The 13,492-nt window shown below is 42.2% G+C and overlaps 1 protein-coding gene across 1 annotated transcript in view; it reads left to right on the top strand.

Annotated features, from left to right (window-relative positions):
• slc12a7b (solute carrier family 12 member 7b) overlaps positions 1 to 12,334 on the top strand; it is a 26,495-nt gene extending 14,161 nt beyond the window's left edge. The window contains exons 13-22 of the mRNA XM_013912793.1: positions 400 to 504; positions 1,020 to 1,188; positions 1,779 to 1,974; positions 2,583 to 2,752; positions 2,950 to 3,081; positions 3,292 to 3,399; positions 3,740 to 3,856; positions 6,495 to 6,670; positions 8,567 to 8,700; positions 9,466 to 12,334. Of these exons, the coding sequence (XP_013768247.1) occupies positions 400 to 504; positions 1,020 to 1,188; positions 1,779 to 1,974; positions 2,583 to 2,752; positions 2,950 to 3,081; positions 3,292 to 3,399; positions 3,740 to 3,856; positions 6,495 to 6,670; positions 8,567 to 8,700; positions 9,466 to 9,557 (1,399 nt within the window). The 3' untranslated portion in view covers positions 9,558 to 12,334. The remainder of the gene's footprint in view (positions 1 to 399; positions 505 to 1,019; positions 1,189 to 1,778; positions 1,975 to 2,582; positions 2,753 to 2,949; positions 3,082 to 3,291; positions 3,400 to 3,739; positions 3,857 to 6,494; positions 6,671 to 8,566; positions 8,701 to 9,465) is intronic.
• Positions 12,335 to 13,492: the final 1,158 nt, after the last annotated feature.

Genomic DNA, 13,492 nt, shown 5'->3' with positions numbered 1-13,492 from the left:
GTACCTGGCCCCGCCTACTATCCTCGGAAACGTAAAATGATTGGCTAGAATCTAAAGTGTATCACAGCTCAGGAAAAAAAAGCACCGAAATAAAGCACCGAAATGTGCGCTGCTTTTCGGTCTGGTTACTACCGTTTATGTCGGACACCGGTACCCATCCCTAATTGCGAGATAATGGATGTGACCGAGAAACTCAGTACACTGTAAAGAGAGGAAATAATTTATCTGGAGAGAAGCTCTTGAGGTTCTTGTTTTATTTTTGCTTGCACCGTGTTAAAAGTAGCTCATGTTGCCGCAATAAACTGCATATGATCCCTAAAGGTGTTCTTACTGCCCTAAATGGATTGCTACTTTTCTCTTATCACTGAGTGCTTTTCATTCATTTGTTTGCTTTAACAGGGCAGAGAAGGAATGGGGTGACGGTATCAGAGGCCTCTCTCTTAATGCTGCCCGCTATGCCCTCAATCGACTTGAGGATGCTCCACCTCACACCAAGAACTGGAGGTATGGGTGTTTGAGGGTGTGTGTGTTTACAGTTGATATTGTGTTGGGATGGACAATAACAAGACAAGAATAGACACAGAGGATGAATTTCATTAATCTTTTGGTTCCCTTCCTAATCTGTCATGAGCAGCTGATAAGCCTTCATACTGTGAGGTTCACACTGACCTTGAAGTCCTTCTTTCCAAACCAGTGGGTACTCTTCTTAAGGGTCTGCTGTTTCCAGTTACCAGCTGTTCTTTTTCACTGTCTACCTTCAACATATGTCCCTGCAAAGCTGAGTGAGAACCAATAGTGCGACAATAATACTGCCGCACCAACATTTCAACAGTATTTTCTTTACAAACAGCTGTTATGTCACATGATTACAGGCCTTGCACTGTAATTTGAATTTGTGCACCTGATAATTGTGCAAAAAATTTAAATCCAAAATATTTGTTGGTGTTGTTTTTATTCCTGAAGTTTAAAAGAATGAAGTAAAATTAAGCCAGACTGTTTTCCCCTCTCGATCTGCATAGGCCTCAGCTTTTGGTGCTTCTGAACGTGGACTCAGATCAAGCAGTCAAACACCCTCGCCTGGTCTCCTTCACCACCCAGCTGAAGGCAGGGAAAGGCCTGACAATAGTGGGGAATGTTTTGCAGGGAACCTACCTCACTAAGGAGTCGGAGTCTAAGAAGGCTGAGCAGGTATGGTGGGGAAGCACGCGCACAAGTGTGCAAATAAAAGGCAGGTGGCGATACTGTCATTAATATTGATCTGCAGTTGCTAATAATTTAATATCAGTTGTAATGCTTGCTATCTTATCTGTGCTTCAAGGGCTTCAGATTCATCACTGGACCCAAAGGCAAATCTGTACTATCAAGCTGCATTTAGAGCATTTTATAGACTCTAACTGCAGATAAACTCTGCCACCTACTGGCCATAATAAGCAATTCATGTGATTCTTTCAGGCTGGTTTTAACTTTTATCCTCCTTAAAAACAGTTTCTGTTGAAGCAGTCATGCCCAGAAGCAACTTTACAGATGTACAAAATTATTTATTGTTCAGATCCATCAGTACAAGTTATCCTGAATGGATGTGAGTAACTAACAAATAGGTTATTTGAAGTGTTAGCTTAGCTAAGCAGGGAAACTTTGCTGTAGTGTAGCCATATCTTCTCTGGAAAAAACACATTTTGTTTTGTCAGTTGGTGCAGCTTTAATAGTGAATCAGTTTTAGTCTCTTTTATGATTAACGATGAAATCCCTGTCCTCTTTTTCTCTCTCTCTCTCTACAGAACATTAAGGCTGCAATGTCTGCAGAGCGTACCAAAGGATTCTGTCATGTTGTAGTGTCTTCCAACCTTAGAGATGGTGTCTCACACCTCATCCAGTCTGCAGGCTTGGGAGGCATGAAGCACAACACAGTCCTGATGGCCTGGCCTGGAGCCTGGAAACAGTCCAATGACCCACAGTCATGGAGGAATTTCATAGGTACCGTGCAGTAGAATTGCAAAAATAGGGACACAATAACAGAATCCATCGATCCATTCGCTACCGCTTATCCTTTTCAGGGTCGCGGGGGGTGCTGGTGCCAATCCCAGCTGTCATAGGGCGAGAGGCGGGGTACACCCTGGACAGGTCGCCAGTCTGTCACAGGGCTAACACATAGGGACAGACAACCATTCATACTCACATTCACTCGCACATTCACACCTAGTGGCAATTTGGATTATCCAATTAACCTATCCCCACAAGCTGCATGTCTTTGGACGGTGGGAGGAAGCCGGAGTACCCGGAGGGAACCCACGCAGACACGGGGAGAACATGCAAACTCCACACAGAAAGACCCCGGCCTGATGGTGGAATTGAACTCAGGACCTTCTTGCTGTGCGGCAACAGTGCTAACCACCGTGCCACCGTGCTGCCCTCACAATAACAGAATATATGTCGTAATTTATTTTAAAATACAGTGTAGATAAAGATAAGACATCGTATGTGACATTTGCTGTCTGTCATTACTCTGTCAAGATGGCAGTGACTTAATGCAGCACAGTGATTTATCTCTCATAGACCCTCTGTCTGTCCTTCTGTTCATCCAGAGACAATCCGGGAAACCACAGCAGCCCATCAGGCCTTACTTGTGGCTAAGAATGTGGACAGTTTCCCCACCAACCAGGACCGCCTAGGAGAGGGCACTATTGATGTGTGGTGGGTGGTTCACGATGGGGGCTTGCTGATGCTGTTGCCCTTCCTGCTTCGACAGCACAAGGTTGGTTGGACTAGTTTGGATTGTGTTTATTCCTGAAACCATCTTAAGCTCAGCATTTTCTTCTATTTCTTATTCCACCCAGAGCCTTTCTTTCACACCCATCTGTCCCGCCTGACATTCTTCTCTCCCTTATCCATCCTGTTTACCGTGCTGTTACTCCATATCTTCCATAATAATGGTGCCTTTCTCCCCTCCAGGTGTGGAGGAAGTGTAAGATGCGCATCTTTACTGTAGCTCAGATGGACGACAACAGCATCCAAATGAAGAAAGATCTCCAGATGTTCCTTTATCACCTGCGACTGGATGCAGAGGTGGAAGTTGTAGAGATGGTGAGCATCAGCCAAGGATAGCCCTGAATGGTATTCATGTCTAAGTGCAATGGGAAGCAGGATGGTTATTGACGTTTTTCAACAATTCAGTGCCTACTTTTGTGTCTTAATATGATGAATGTTGTGAGGAGTTTGTCAGAGGACCCACGTTGGCATCGTCCCTGAAAAATAATGTGGCTGCTGTAACGCCCGTGTTTATCCCCTTTGCAGCATGACAATGACATCTCAGCCTTCACCTATGAAAAGACTCTTGTGATGGAGCAGAGGTCGCAGATGCTGAAACAGATGCACCTTTCCAGGACTGAGAGGGAGAGAGAGGTAAAGAAGCGCTAAAAACAAACCTTGGTCTGTTTGCTGCTGTTCAACAAATGTGGATGCATTTTTTTATACTCAGTTAAATGCATTTATTCCTACTGTATGCATTTTTAATACATTGCATGTATATGTGTACATGCAAAATGATTAATAGCACACACAGCACAGCAATCAATTTACTCACTCATCCAGATAGTATTTAAAAAACAACTAAGAGGTCATTCACATGAATAACAGTCTATGACACTGAAGTCACTCATGGCCCAACATCAAGCTAAATGCCTGCTGGCCCCTTTTCCTGTTCATCTGCCACTGCCTTTCTGGGCCTCGCCGCACCATTCAGATTCAGAGTATCACTGACGAATCGCGTAGCTCAATCCGGAGGAAGAACCAGGGCCCTGCCGAGAACGCGAGCCTCAGCCGGCAGTCCTCAACGACGGAGGATGCTCAGGAGGATGAGGTAGCTGATCTTGTCAACCCATTGTTCCCTTACTGGTAACGACACAGGCCCGTCTTCACAAAGCTCCATCTTTGGCTACAGGTGTTGCTCATCATTTGGCTGCATTATCATCATCACGTTTTAAAATCACATTTTCTGTTTCACATTTGCCAGAAAAATATGCGCAAGTGATCAGCGTTGCACTATTACTGAGTTACTGGAATAGTGTGGACAATGGACGTAATGCATACTGTAATAAATAAAGATAGAAAGAGGGAAGTTTGGAGAAAATGTAGTAAGGAAGGAAATCAGATCCCACAATTTCCATCTTTATGATGAAGACATAGTTCCAAGTTGAGCATTTAACACTCTAATGTTGACTTCTTGTTGGAAATGCAGTTTTGTTCTACTTAACAAGCTTGCCTTAACGCAGATGTCTAATACACATCTTTAGTGTCATGATCAAAGCTCTACACAAAATTGGTGAGCAGGGTTCTCTGGGTAACCCTTTGTTATTTTAACCTCCTAGTTTATCCTTAGTATCACCACATGGCTGGTGTACTGGTCTTATTCTAGGGTAGTAGAGTGATAAATAACCATGATATATCATGTCTTTGCTGCCAGTTCACCAGTTCTGTCTGGCCAAAGCCAGCAGTAAGACGCACAAATGCAATCTTCTGCTTTGCCCACAACTACAAACCTACTGTTACTGGTAATAAGCCAATTCATGTTTGAGTGGCTTCTTTCAGTGCCCCCCCCCCCCTTTTTTATCCACAAGGGGTAACCATGGCAACACCGTATACTTAACCTGGCAGATTTTTATTTATCATTTTCTTTTTTCCTTTAAATGCCGGATAACCTCTGTGATGCAACCCCCATGGGATTTGTGTCTCCTCCCAATTGGATCTTTTGTGTGTTTGATGTTGTTCAGGCTAAAAATTGCTTATAACCTTTGTTTAAATTTACGACTGTCCAGCAAAAGTAGATGCTTTATTATATCAGAACATCTGATCATTAAAGCCACCAGTCCAGATTAGCCCAACAGTAGTGCTACCTGCTACTGTGTAGTCAGCAAGAGCTGCTTTGTGAATACCAGCCCATTGCATCCTGAAACTGCTGCCTGGCCCATTACCTCCATCACCCCACCTATTCCTCACCCCCTGGCAAGAGTGGGCAGTATTGTCTAAGAAAACTGAAGAGTGTAAATAACATTTCACGTTACTAATACCATCAGACTCATGTGTATACAGCTGAACAGTTTGATTCTCACATTTAGGGGAGGGAGGGGAGGGTGCTGTTTATCTACTATCTTTGAAAATGACAATACTGTCCTCTTTCTGCTCCATTCTAACCATAGTCAGAACCTACGCATCATCCCTCCCTCCACCCTTCTACCATTCATTCTTCCCACTGTATCTGTCTGGTTTTACCACAGTGGGTAGTTAAGGTTAAAAATACTATACTGCAGAAAACAAAAATATTTGTATTACGCTGATTTATTTGCAGCACCTTCAGTGAATAAAACAAATCTACCTTTAATAAATCTTCTGTGTTATTAGCCTGCTGGAGTATCAGAGAACACTGTTTTGTTTTTGTTTTTTAAGATAAACTAAGCGTCAGTCAAATGTAAACACGGTACTAGTGAAGAAAGACAGCTCTGTTCACAGCTTTACAGCAGATAATGTATTCTTCTTCTCTGTCAGTGGCATTAGTTCAGATGTAACTGCTGATATTGAACAGTAGCGACCACTATTGTTGTCAAATCCAACAAAACTCAATGGTATTTAATGTAATAATCACATATGATGTGCTCCACTCCGTGGGACATATCGTGTTGTGCACTATTTCTGTGCTATCCACACACCAAAAGTTTACAAAGCATGTGTTAACATTTAAACACCTTTTATCACCTTTGAGTTTGCACAATACTTTACTATAACCGCTACCTGCACACATAACTGTTTCAGTTGTTGGGACCATCACATCCACCACGTGTGGTGTTGTAAAGGTTTGTATTTCTGTCGCTATTCACTCTTCTTTCTTAAATGTCATCATTCCCTTCAGTCCTGTCATACCATTGATATTATATCAGCAATTCCCAAGTTCCAAAAGGGATACTTGTGCACAAGCAGAAGGTTCAGCATCCTGAAAGATTAGTCCAACTCGTATGAAAAAAACTGAAATTGCAAATTACTGTGTTTGAAAACTTAAGCACACCTGAACAACAGGGAAAATTAACAGTAAAAGAAATGTATCATTGATTGAACTAAATGGCAAAAGAAAACTGTTGAAATAGCTAGGTGTAAAATGATTGCTAAGAGTATAAAATCTTAGGTTAATTGTTAAATTGTTAGGCGTGTGGAAAAAGTAATAAACTGTTAGCTTAATATTTTGGAATATTAATGGAATTATAATGGAAAAAGTAGCTGTGACTGTAAGCGCTGAAAGTAGTTCAGATCTATTATAAAGTGAGTTCACATGAGAGGTGTTGTTGATGAGAAAAGTCTATCTGACAGGCCTTAGGGGGTATGTTGGATGAGTTCCCATTTCCTTTTCTCTTTTGTTTCCTTTCTCCTGTGCCCTGAAACTTCTCTTGGTAATAATCATATCCACTAATCTTCTGCTCTTGTCCTCATCCTACTCTCTGCATCGCCTCCAGGCCCAGCTCATCCACGACAGAAACACGGCATCTCACGCCACAATAAACGATAAGGTTGATGCTGAACCCGAGCAGGTTCACATGACCTGGACCAAGGACAAGCTCCTCACAGAGCGTAACCGTAACCGCGAGTGCAATGCCAACGTTGCTGTACGTGACCTGTTTAACATGAAGCCGTAAGTACTCGCTTGCCTGAACAATATTTAATTAAGAAATAACAAAACTTTTGTGTATTTGTTGCTAGATTTTAAAAAAAAAGTGTTGATCTGTAGGTTTGAAATTTTAAGATAAAAAGAGTTTATATTAGTAAAATACACTAAAGTGACATGGTGTTACTGCATGTGCCTTGTGAGGGACGTTTGCACCATTTTGAATCATTTTTCTCAAACGTAATATCTCATAAAAGTTCATTTCAGAGGGACCGGAAGCTCACCCAGTACTGATATTAGTTCAGGATGGTGCCAAACCTCAGAGAAGGAGCATGAGTAGGAGTAGTGTTAGTACTGACCCCAAGAGGGTGAAATGGGACAACTGTGCATGGCGTGTGCATTCAGGCTGCATTTGGTGTGCGTGCGCGTGTGTGCACTTTCAGCCATTTCAGCTTTAATGTATGGCCAATCTGCGTGCACACTTAATAGACTAACACCTTCTCTTCCCATACTTTCCACACTGTCAGTGGACTCCATCAGAAATGCCCCAGTTCACTTCCATTGGCTCATTAAGTTAAAACCCCAAAATCCCAAGTCTTGCCGGACCGGAAGAACTTTTCAGATTCCCTCACCCTACACATCAAAGAGCTCCATGTCACTTTCTGGGGTTTACTCGAGTCACCTTCGGGTGTCACTGCGAGTCATTTGGGACATTTGGAAGCATGCAGTGTGGTGGGGAGAGCTGCTGAGCAGATGTAGAAGCATCTAAGCTGGTTTCTGTTGTTTTGTCCCATTTTTCCTCCTTCTAGAGAGTGGGAGAGTCTGTAAGTCGCATTCTCTTTGCCCTAGGCCCTGTGTGTTCTGCTACTGTGGTGACTATGTGCTCCAGCTCGTGTGCTCGTACCTCCATGTATCTGTGTTGTCCTTGTTTGCATGCCCTTCATCTTCCTGCTTCAAACAGCATGTTGGTGGCTAAAGCCTCTGCTGGGTTATGTTGCATTTACAGCTTATAACATGAGAATTTGTGCTTTCCATTGACTGTTTTCAAAAAATAGTCAAACAGAAAAAACATTCATTCAGAACGGCATTAAACTAAAAGTGTGTATTTATAGGTTGATCTGATATCCTCGTGTTGGTGTTGTTCCCAGATCATCATACTAAATGTTGTTCCAGGATCAACATTGCAAGTGACCAATCAGAATGTTGTGACGTCATACCTTTGCGACTTCGGGAAAAACCGGCGTAAAACAAAAAACTGTACTTAAGCTGCGAGAAACCGCCTCTGTCTGCCGATCAACGGACCCTGACCCTAACCCTAACCGTAACCCTTTAATAAACAGTAAGCAGAATTGATATTGTCCTTGCAACATTGGAATTTCATAAATGCACGAATGGCTTGGCGCGCAAAGGAATAACATCACAACAATGTGATTGGTCACTTGCAATGTTGAACCTGGAACAACATTTTCATGATGGTCTGGGAACAACACCAACACGAGGATATCAGATCATCCGTATTTATAGTTGAATGGAAAGCATGGATTGGAAATCCTGTGACATCGCCTTGTAATTTGGCTTTTGGCAGTTGACATTGCATGCTGTATATCATCTCACAAAGGTGAAGATGAAGAGGCAGCATTTAAGGAGATAGCTGATTCTTTACACAATAAAGACGTTATATTTCGGCCTAATCTTAAATAAAGTGTTGACATGATTCAGATTCATCTGTCTTTCTCAAAATGCTGCCTCTACACGTTATGTGAAATTCTTAATGCTTGTGCCGAGCATCATTTCTCATGTGTGTTTGAAGCTGATGTCAAATGTGCATGAGTTACTGCGTAAAACGTTGCTGACGTGACATCGTGGTCATTAATGTTTTCTTCATTGTGGCTTCTCTCACTGTGGATGCTCTTGTCAAACTAGGAACCAGACGAATGTCCGTCGCATGCACACTGCTGTCAAGCTGAATGAGGTGGTGGTCAACAAGTCACAGGGAGCTCATCTGGTTCTGCTTAACATGCCTGGACCACCGAGAAACAGAGGCGGAGATGAAAACTGTATCCTTCAAATGGTTGTTTTTATGTTACGACTGTATTAGGAAAAGGTTGTGATCGCAAGGAAGTGTTTCTGTTATTTAATCCATCTGCTGATTGTACTTTAGAAAGAAGTGGTTCTCTCTTTTTAAATTACTGCAGAGTATTTGTACGTTGCAGAATAGTTTGGTCTAAACACAACAGTAGCATGTTTGTAGCCACAATGTTGGGTTTTTTGAACCAGAAATGGCTATATATGGACCCACGTAAGTGCTAATTAGTGTTATGTGATATACGGAGTTGCCGCCTGCCACACACCCTGCTGTGGAGCGAACAGCTGACAGACACAGGCAGAGAACACAAACTGCTGAGGAGGTGGATATTTAAGCTAACATATATTTTATTTATGCCAAAGCAGGGCAATTCATTTGTTATAACAGTTAAAAATTAAATTAAACACAACACACATGCAAATAGCTCAAAACAGTTGAATCGTATGCAACTCAATATCCTAATAGAGTCAAAGTAGAATAACGTAAATATACATTAGTCACTGCAGAGCAATAAAGTGGCTTAGTGTGTGCCAAGGTTTGTGTCAGTGCAGGGTCCAAACAGCTGGGCATAAAACGTGCCATGTCTATGCTAATAATCCCGACCCACCCTCCTCTCACGTGGCTAAAAGCATCACACTGGCCAATGATCACGCATTCATTGCACATTCATTGGGAGGTGGGGTGTGACACCTGGTGTGCCTGTGTGTGTGCTTTACCTTGACTGCTGTTTTCTCAGACATGGAGTTCCTGGAGGTTCTCCTCGAGGGTCTGAATCGGGTCCTCCTGGTTCGAGGTGGTGGCCGTGAAGTCATCACCATCTACTCCTAAAAATCCCCCCAAAACTTTCATGGCCTACCCTGCACCCAACACTGGCACATCGCCATGGAAACCGCGCAGTGAGGAAGAAGCCTAATTTTGGTTTTTAATGAAGGGCAGGGGTTGTTGGCAGGCGGGACCACCTTATGACTGACAGTTGACCTAAAATACGTCAGGATGAAGGAAATCGTTGGCGCCGAATAAGCCGAGCACAGCGTGCGTCCAGCTGGACCAGAGAACCCTTGCGCACAGAAGATAGAGCATAGAGACACTTTATATCTTTCATTTACATCTGACAACCTTGTTGTGTTCTGTTACATTTTCACACTCTGTCCTCTTTGTGTCGATGTTGTCAAGTTTATGGCACTCACTGTGTAAAGACGAGCGGAGAAGAAGTGAATGTGTTGATATGAGCTTTATAGTCTTTGTTTTGTTTTGCTGGACCTGAGAAAAACATGCACTTAATGGATTTAAGTTAAGATGCACAAAGTGCAAAAATGACCCTTTTGCTGTTTTCAAAGCTCCATGTGGGGTGATGTTTTCATTGAAATGTTGTCAGTCTGTTGAGAAGCTGCTGAAATGTTCTGTTTTAGACTGGAGAGCTTTGATGTTGTTGAAGGGTGGAGTCATGTCTGCAGCTGAATGAGTTGATGGAAGGACCAGTTGGGAGGATGCTGAACAAGCATCTTATCCCAGTTTAGTGAGTGGAAGCCTTTCAGATCTCGGGTTCTGCATTTTTGATTTCCCACCCTCAAACTGTAGCTTTTATCTTAATAGGGAAAAAGCCATAGCTAGAAGCATGAATGGTGTCTAGAGAAACAACTGGTTGGGAACAAGAAATATATTCTTTTTTTAAGAGCTGTATGACGATAGCTTAGTAAATAATTCGATTGGTTTGTAGGTTTTTGCACAGTTAATCTATATTTTAGCCTCTCAATTGTTTGATTTTAGCAATGTATACATTTAAGATGTAAAAGCACAAATTGACACATTTAAATTAGTGTAATTGTACCCCCGTACTGACAGTTCCAGCACTGCTGACTTTTGCACTACCAGTTTTCAGTCTTCATTCATTGTGTACTTTCCATTTGGTAGCTCTAATATGTTCCTAACAGGAGATACAAGGATGCAGACTGCTTCATACTGTTTAATACCCATGTTTCAATGTTGGTCGTAGAACATTTTACCGATTTAAAATTTTAACGGCTTTGAGTTTCAGATTGAGTAGATTTTGGGGGGGGGGGGCCTGTAAAAAGTGCCAAAATGACTTTAAAAGAAACTGTGGAAGTATTTTGACTGCAGCTGACACATGGCCTACTGTAGCTGATGTTTCTGGCCATCTTTAATCTTTAGAAACAAGCATGAAGGTTTGTTTTTTTTTATAATGCAGGTCCCTCATTTCTGCCAGGAATAAAGAAATGAATATGATGAAACTAATGGTGCGCTATCAAGAGCATTTCAAGAGGAAGAAGGAAAAAAGGATCCCGCTCCTTCCTCATGTGTACCTCCACAGTTTCTTTTCAAAATTAGCCGCCGCAGTATTCTGTAAAGCAGAAAGTTCCCTTTTCCTCACACTGCCCTGCAGAGAAAAACTGGAACTTTTGATTGTTGCTTATGCTACCTGTGTGTTTTTGTTGTGTTCTGTTCAGTTGTTAATGCCTGTGTTACTCTATAAATACAGTCAAATATGGTCTTTGTGGTGTTTGTTACATTATCGCTGATCTTCTGTTGCTTTTAACTGTTAATTCGAGACGAGTTTTATGACACGAGGCAGAGGGGAGGAAGTTATTTGTTTTAGTTTTTTTTTTTTTCTTATTGTTTGCATTTTGTTTTAACCCACCAGAAACACTTTATGCTCATCACACAGGGCAGTGTGTGTGGTGGCACCCTGGACGGAAAGCGTTAAGAAGAAGGGGTGAAGCCACGGGGGTGACAGGAGCAAATGACTTCTGCTGCATGCTACATGAAGTAATGTCACTGTTTCAATTTAGTTTTCAGTTTTAGGAACCAAGGATGAATGACAAGACGAGTGAGCGCCAACTGTCAAGTTTTAGGAAGTCTGACTGGCTGAAAATTGTAAAAATAAATTATTGAAGACATTCTTTTTTTTTGTTCTTGTTTAATCTGGTTACTGAGCTGAGTAGCAGGAACTTAGCATAAAGAAAACAGTCAACCCTTAAACAAAAGATGCTATATAATACAAAGAAAGTTTCCATCAGCGGTGTGTGTGTGTGTGCGTGTGTGTGTGCGTGCGTGTTACACAGCTCTGTTTTGAGGTGACTGCAGAATGTTATCTACCTCAAGCTGTCGCTGAGGCTCGGCTGACTAAAGGAAGTCCAGTCCAAACGAAACTGTTTGAGAAATATTAGGCGAAAATTTGAGAAAGAGTAAAAGACCTCTGGCTGTGTGAGAGGATGAGCAGAATAGGCACGTGTGAGCGTGTTTGTACTGTACAGCTGTGTTTCTGTGAACCGGTCATTAGACTTACCAGAGTGAGAACAAATGTTTAACCCCTCTTTAAAGGGCTGTTTGAAGGTTAAGACTTGGGATTAGGCACAGAGCAGTGATATTTATTATGTAGGACCAGGGAGTGACACATTTAACTTATTGTCCTCGCAAAGCTAGTAATGTGTGTATTTTCCTGTGTGTGTTTCTGCTGTTTTCCGGCTCCGCTGGCAGGCCTCACAGACTGGAACAGGAAGTTGCATGTGGGTGCACGTATAGAGGAAGGTAGCCCTATAAATTGTATTTGTGCCTCTCTAAATAATAATTAAAAGTGCTGAAACAAACCAGAACTAAAGTTGCCTGGTTATTTATTCTGATCCTCTTATTCAACAAGCATGTTCATTTTCCCTACAATTAAAGGTGTAGGAGGTATAAATTGTGTTCCAACCTTTGCTTTTTTCCTTTTCACCAGATGAAAATTAGAAAATACACTAAAAATGTTGAAATCACAGCCTCTGGTTTCACACAGGATTCAAACCCCACACTCATCTGAAAGTGTTCTGCTTATGCTATCACACTGCTGTGGTGTGTACTGCCCATTTTCAGGGGTTGAAATGGGAGCTGGCAGATCAGGGAACCCTAAACAGTAAAAATAAGTAACCTCCCACATCGATCTGACATTGAGCTCCAGTCGAGTTTCTGTGTGGACAGGCTGTGATCCAGCCTTCTCAAGCATATGAGCAAAAGGCATACTGCATGAGATACCTTTCCACCCCCGACCTAGTATAAAGATTCGATTTGGTGCATGGAGTAAGTTATCATAAATGAACTTTTTACTTGCAGGCACTAGTAAGGAATAGCTGTTGAGCTATTTTAACAACTCTGAATTTACCTGACATTAAAAAAATGATAGGCTAAGGTCTCAGTAGCAGTGAACTCACTTGTGGTGGATGGTAAACTTATTGTTTGACTCAGAAATGTTGACACTGTGTGCACTTGTTAGGAGCAGTAAGCAAGAGTTGGTTGATTTGCAAACCTAAACATGGTTCAGCAAACTGTACAGTTAATGTGCAGGACAGTGGTCGCATTGATGTGCTCACAATCCTCCACAAGAGGGCAGCCTTGCCTTCTCTTCAAACTGGCTCCATGCGACAGATGCTGTGTATGAGTGATATCAGAACCAAATTCAAAACCCCAGAGAGTGGGAGCATCTTTACACGATGCCAACAGCCAGAGCTCTAAACACAAGTCAACATTGTGATTTGTTTTTACTAGCCTGTTCCTGTCCATCCACATCATCTCCAGCAGCAGCAGGCGCTGTTAGGTGTGGCTGTGTGCAGGCAGGAATAGGACCCAAGGTGCAGACTCCGGAGACAGAACTTAAACAAAAACAGCTTTAATGCTGAACGCAAACATGACATAACTGGAAAAACTCAAGAAAATAAACTAACACCAGCGGATTGACAAACCACACAGCAAAATAAACGGTAGATCGCGACACA

The sequence above is a fragment of the Pundamilia nyererei genome, unplaced genomic scaffold (genome assembly GCF_000239375.1).
Source record: "Pundamilia nyererei isolate P.nyererei 1_Seehausen unplaced genomic scaffold, PunNye1.0 scaffold00101, whole genome shotgun sequence".
Lineage (NCBI taxonomy): Eukaryota > Metazoa > Chordata > Actinopteri > Cichliformes > Cichlidae > Pundamilia > Pundamilia nyererei.
This window is presented reverse-complemented; position numbering and strand designations above follow the sequence as displayed.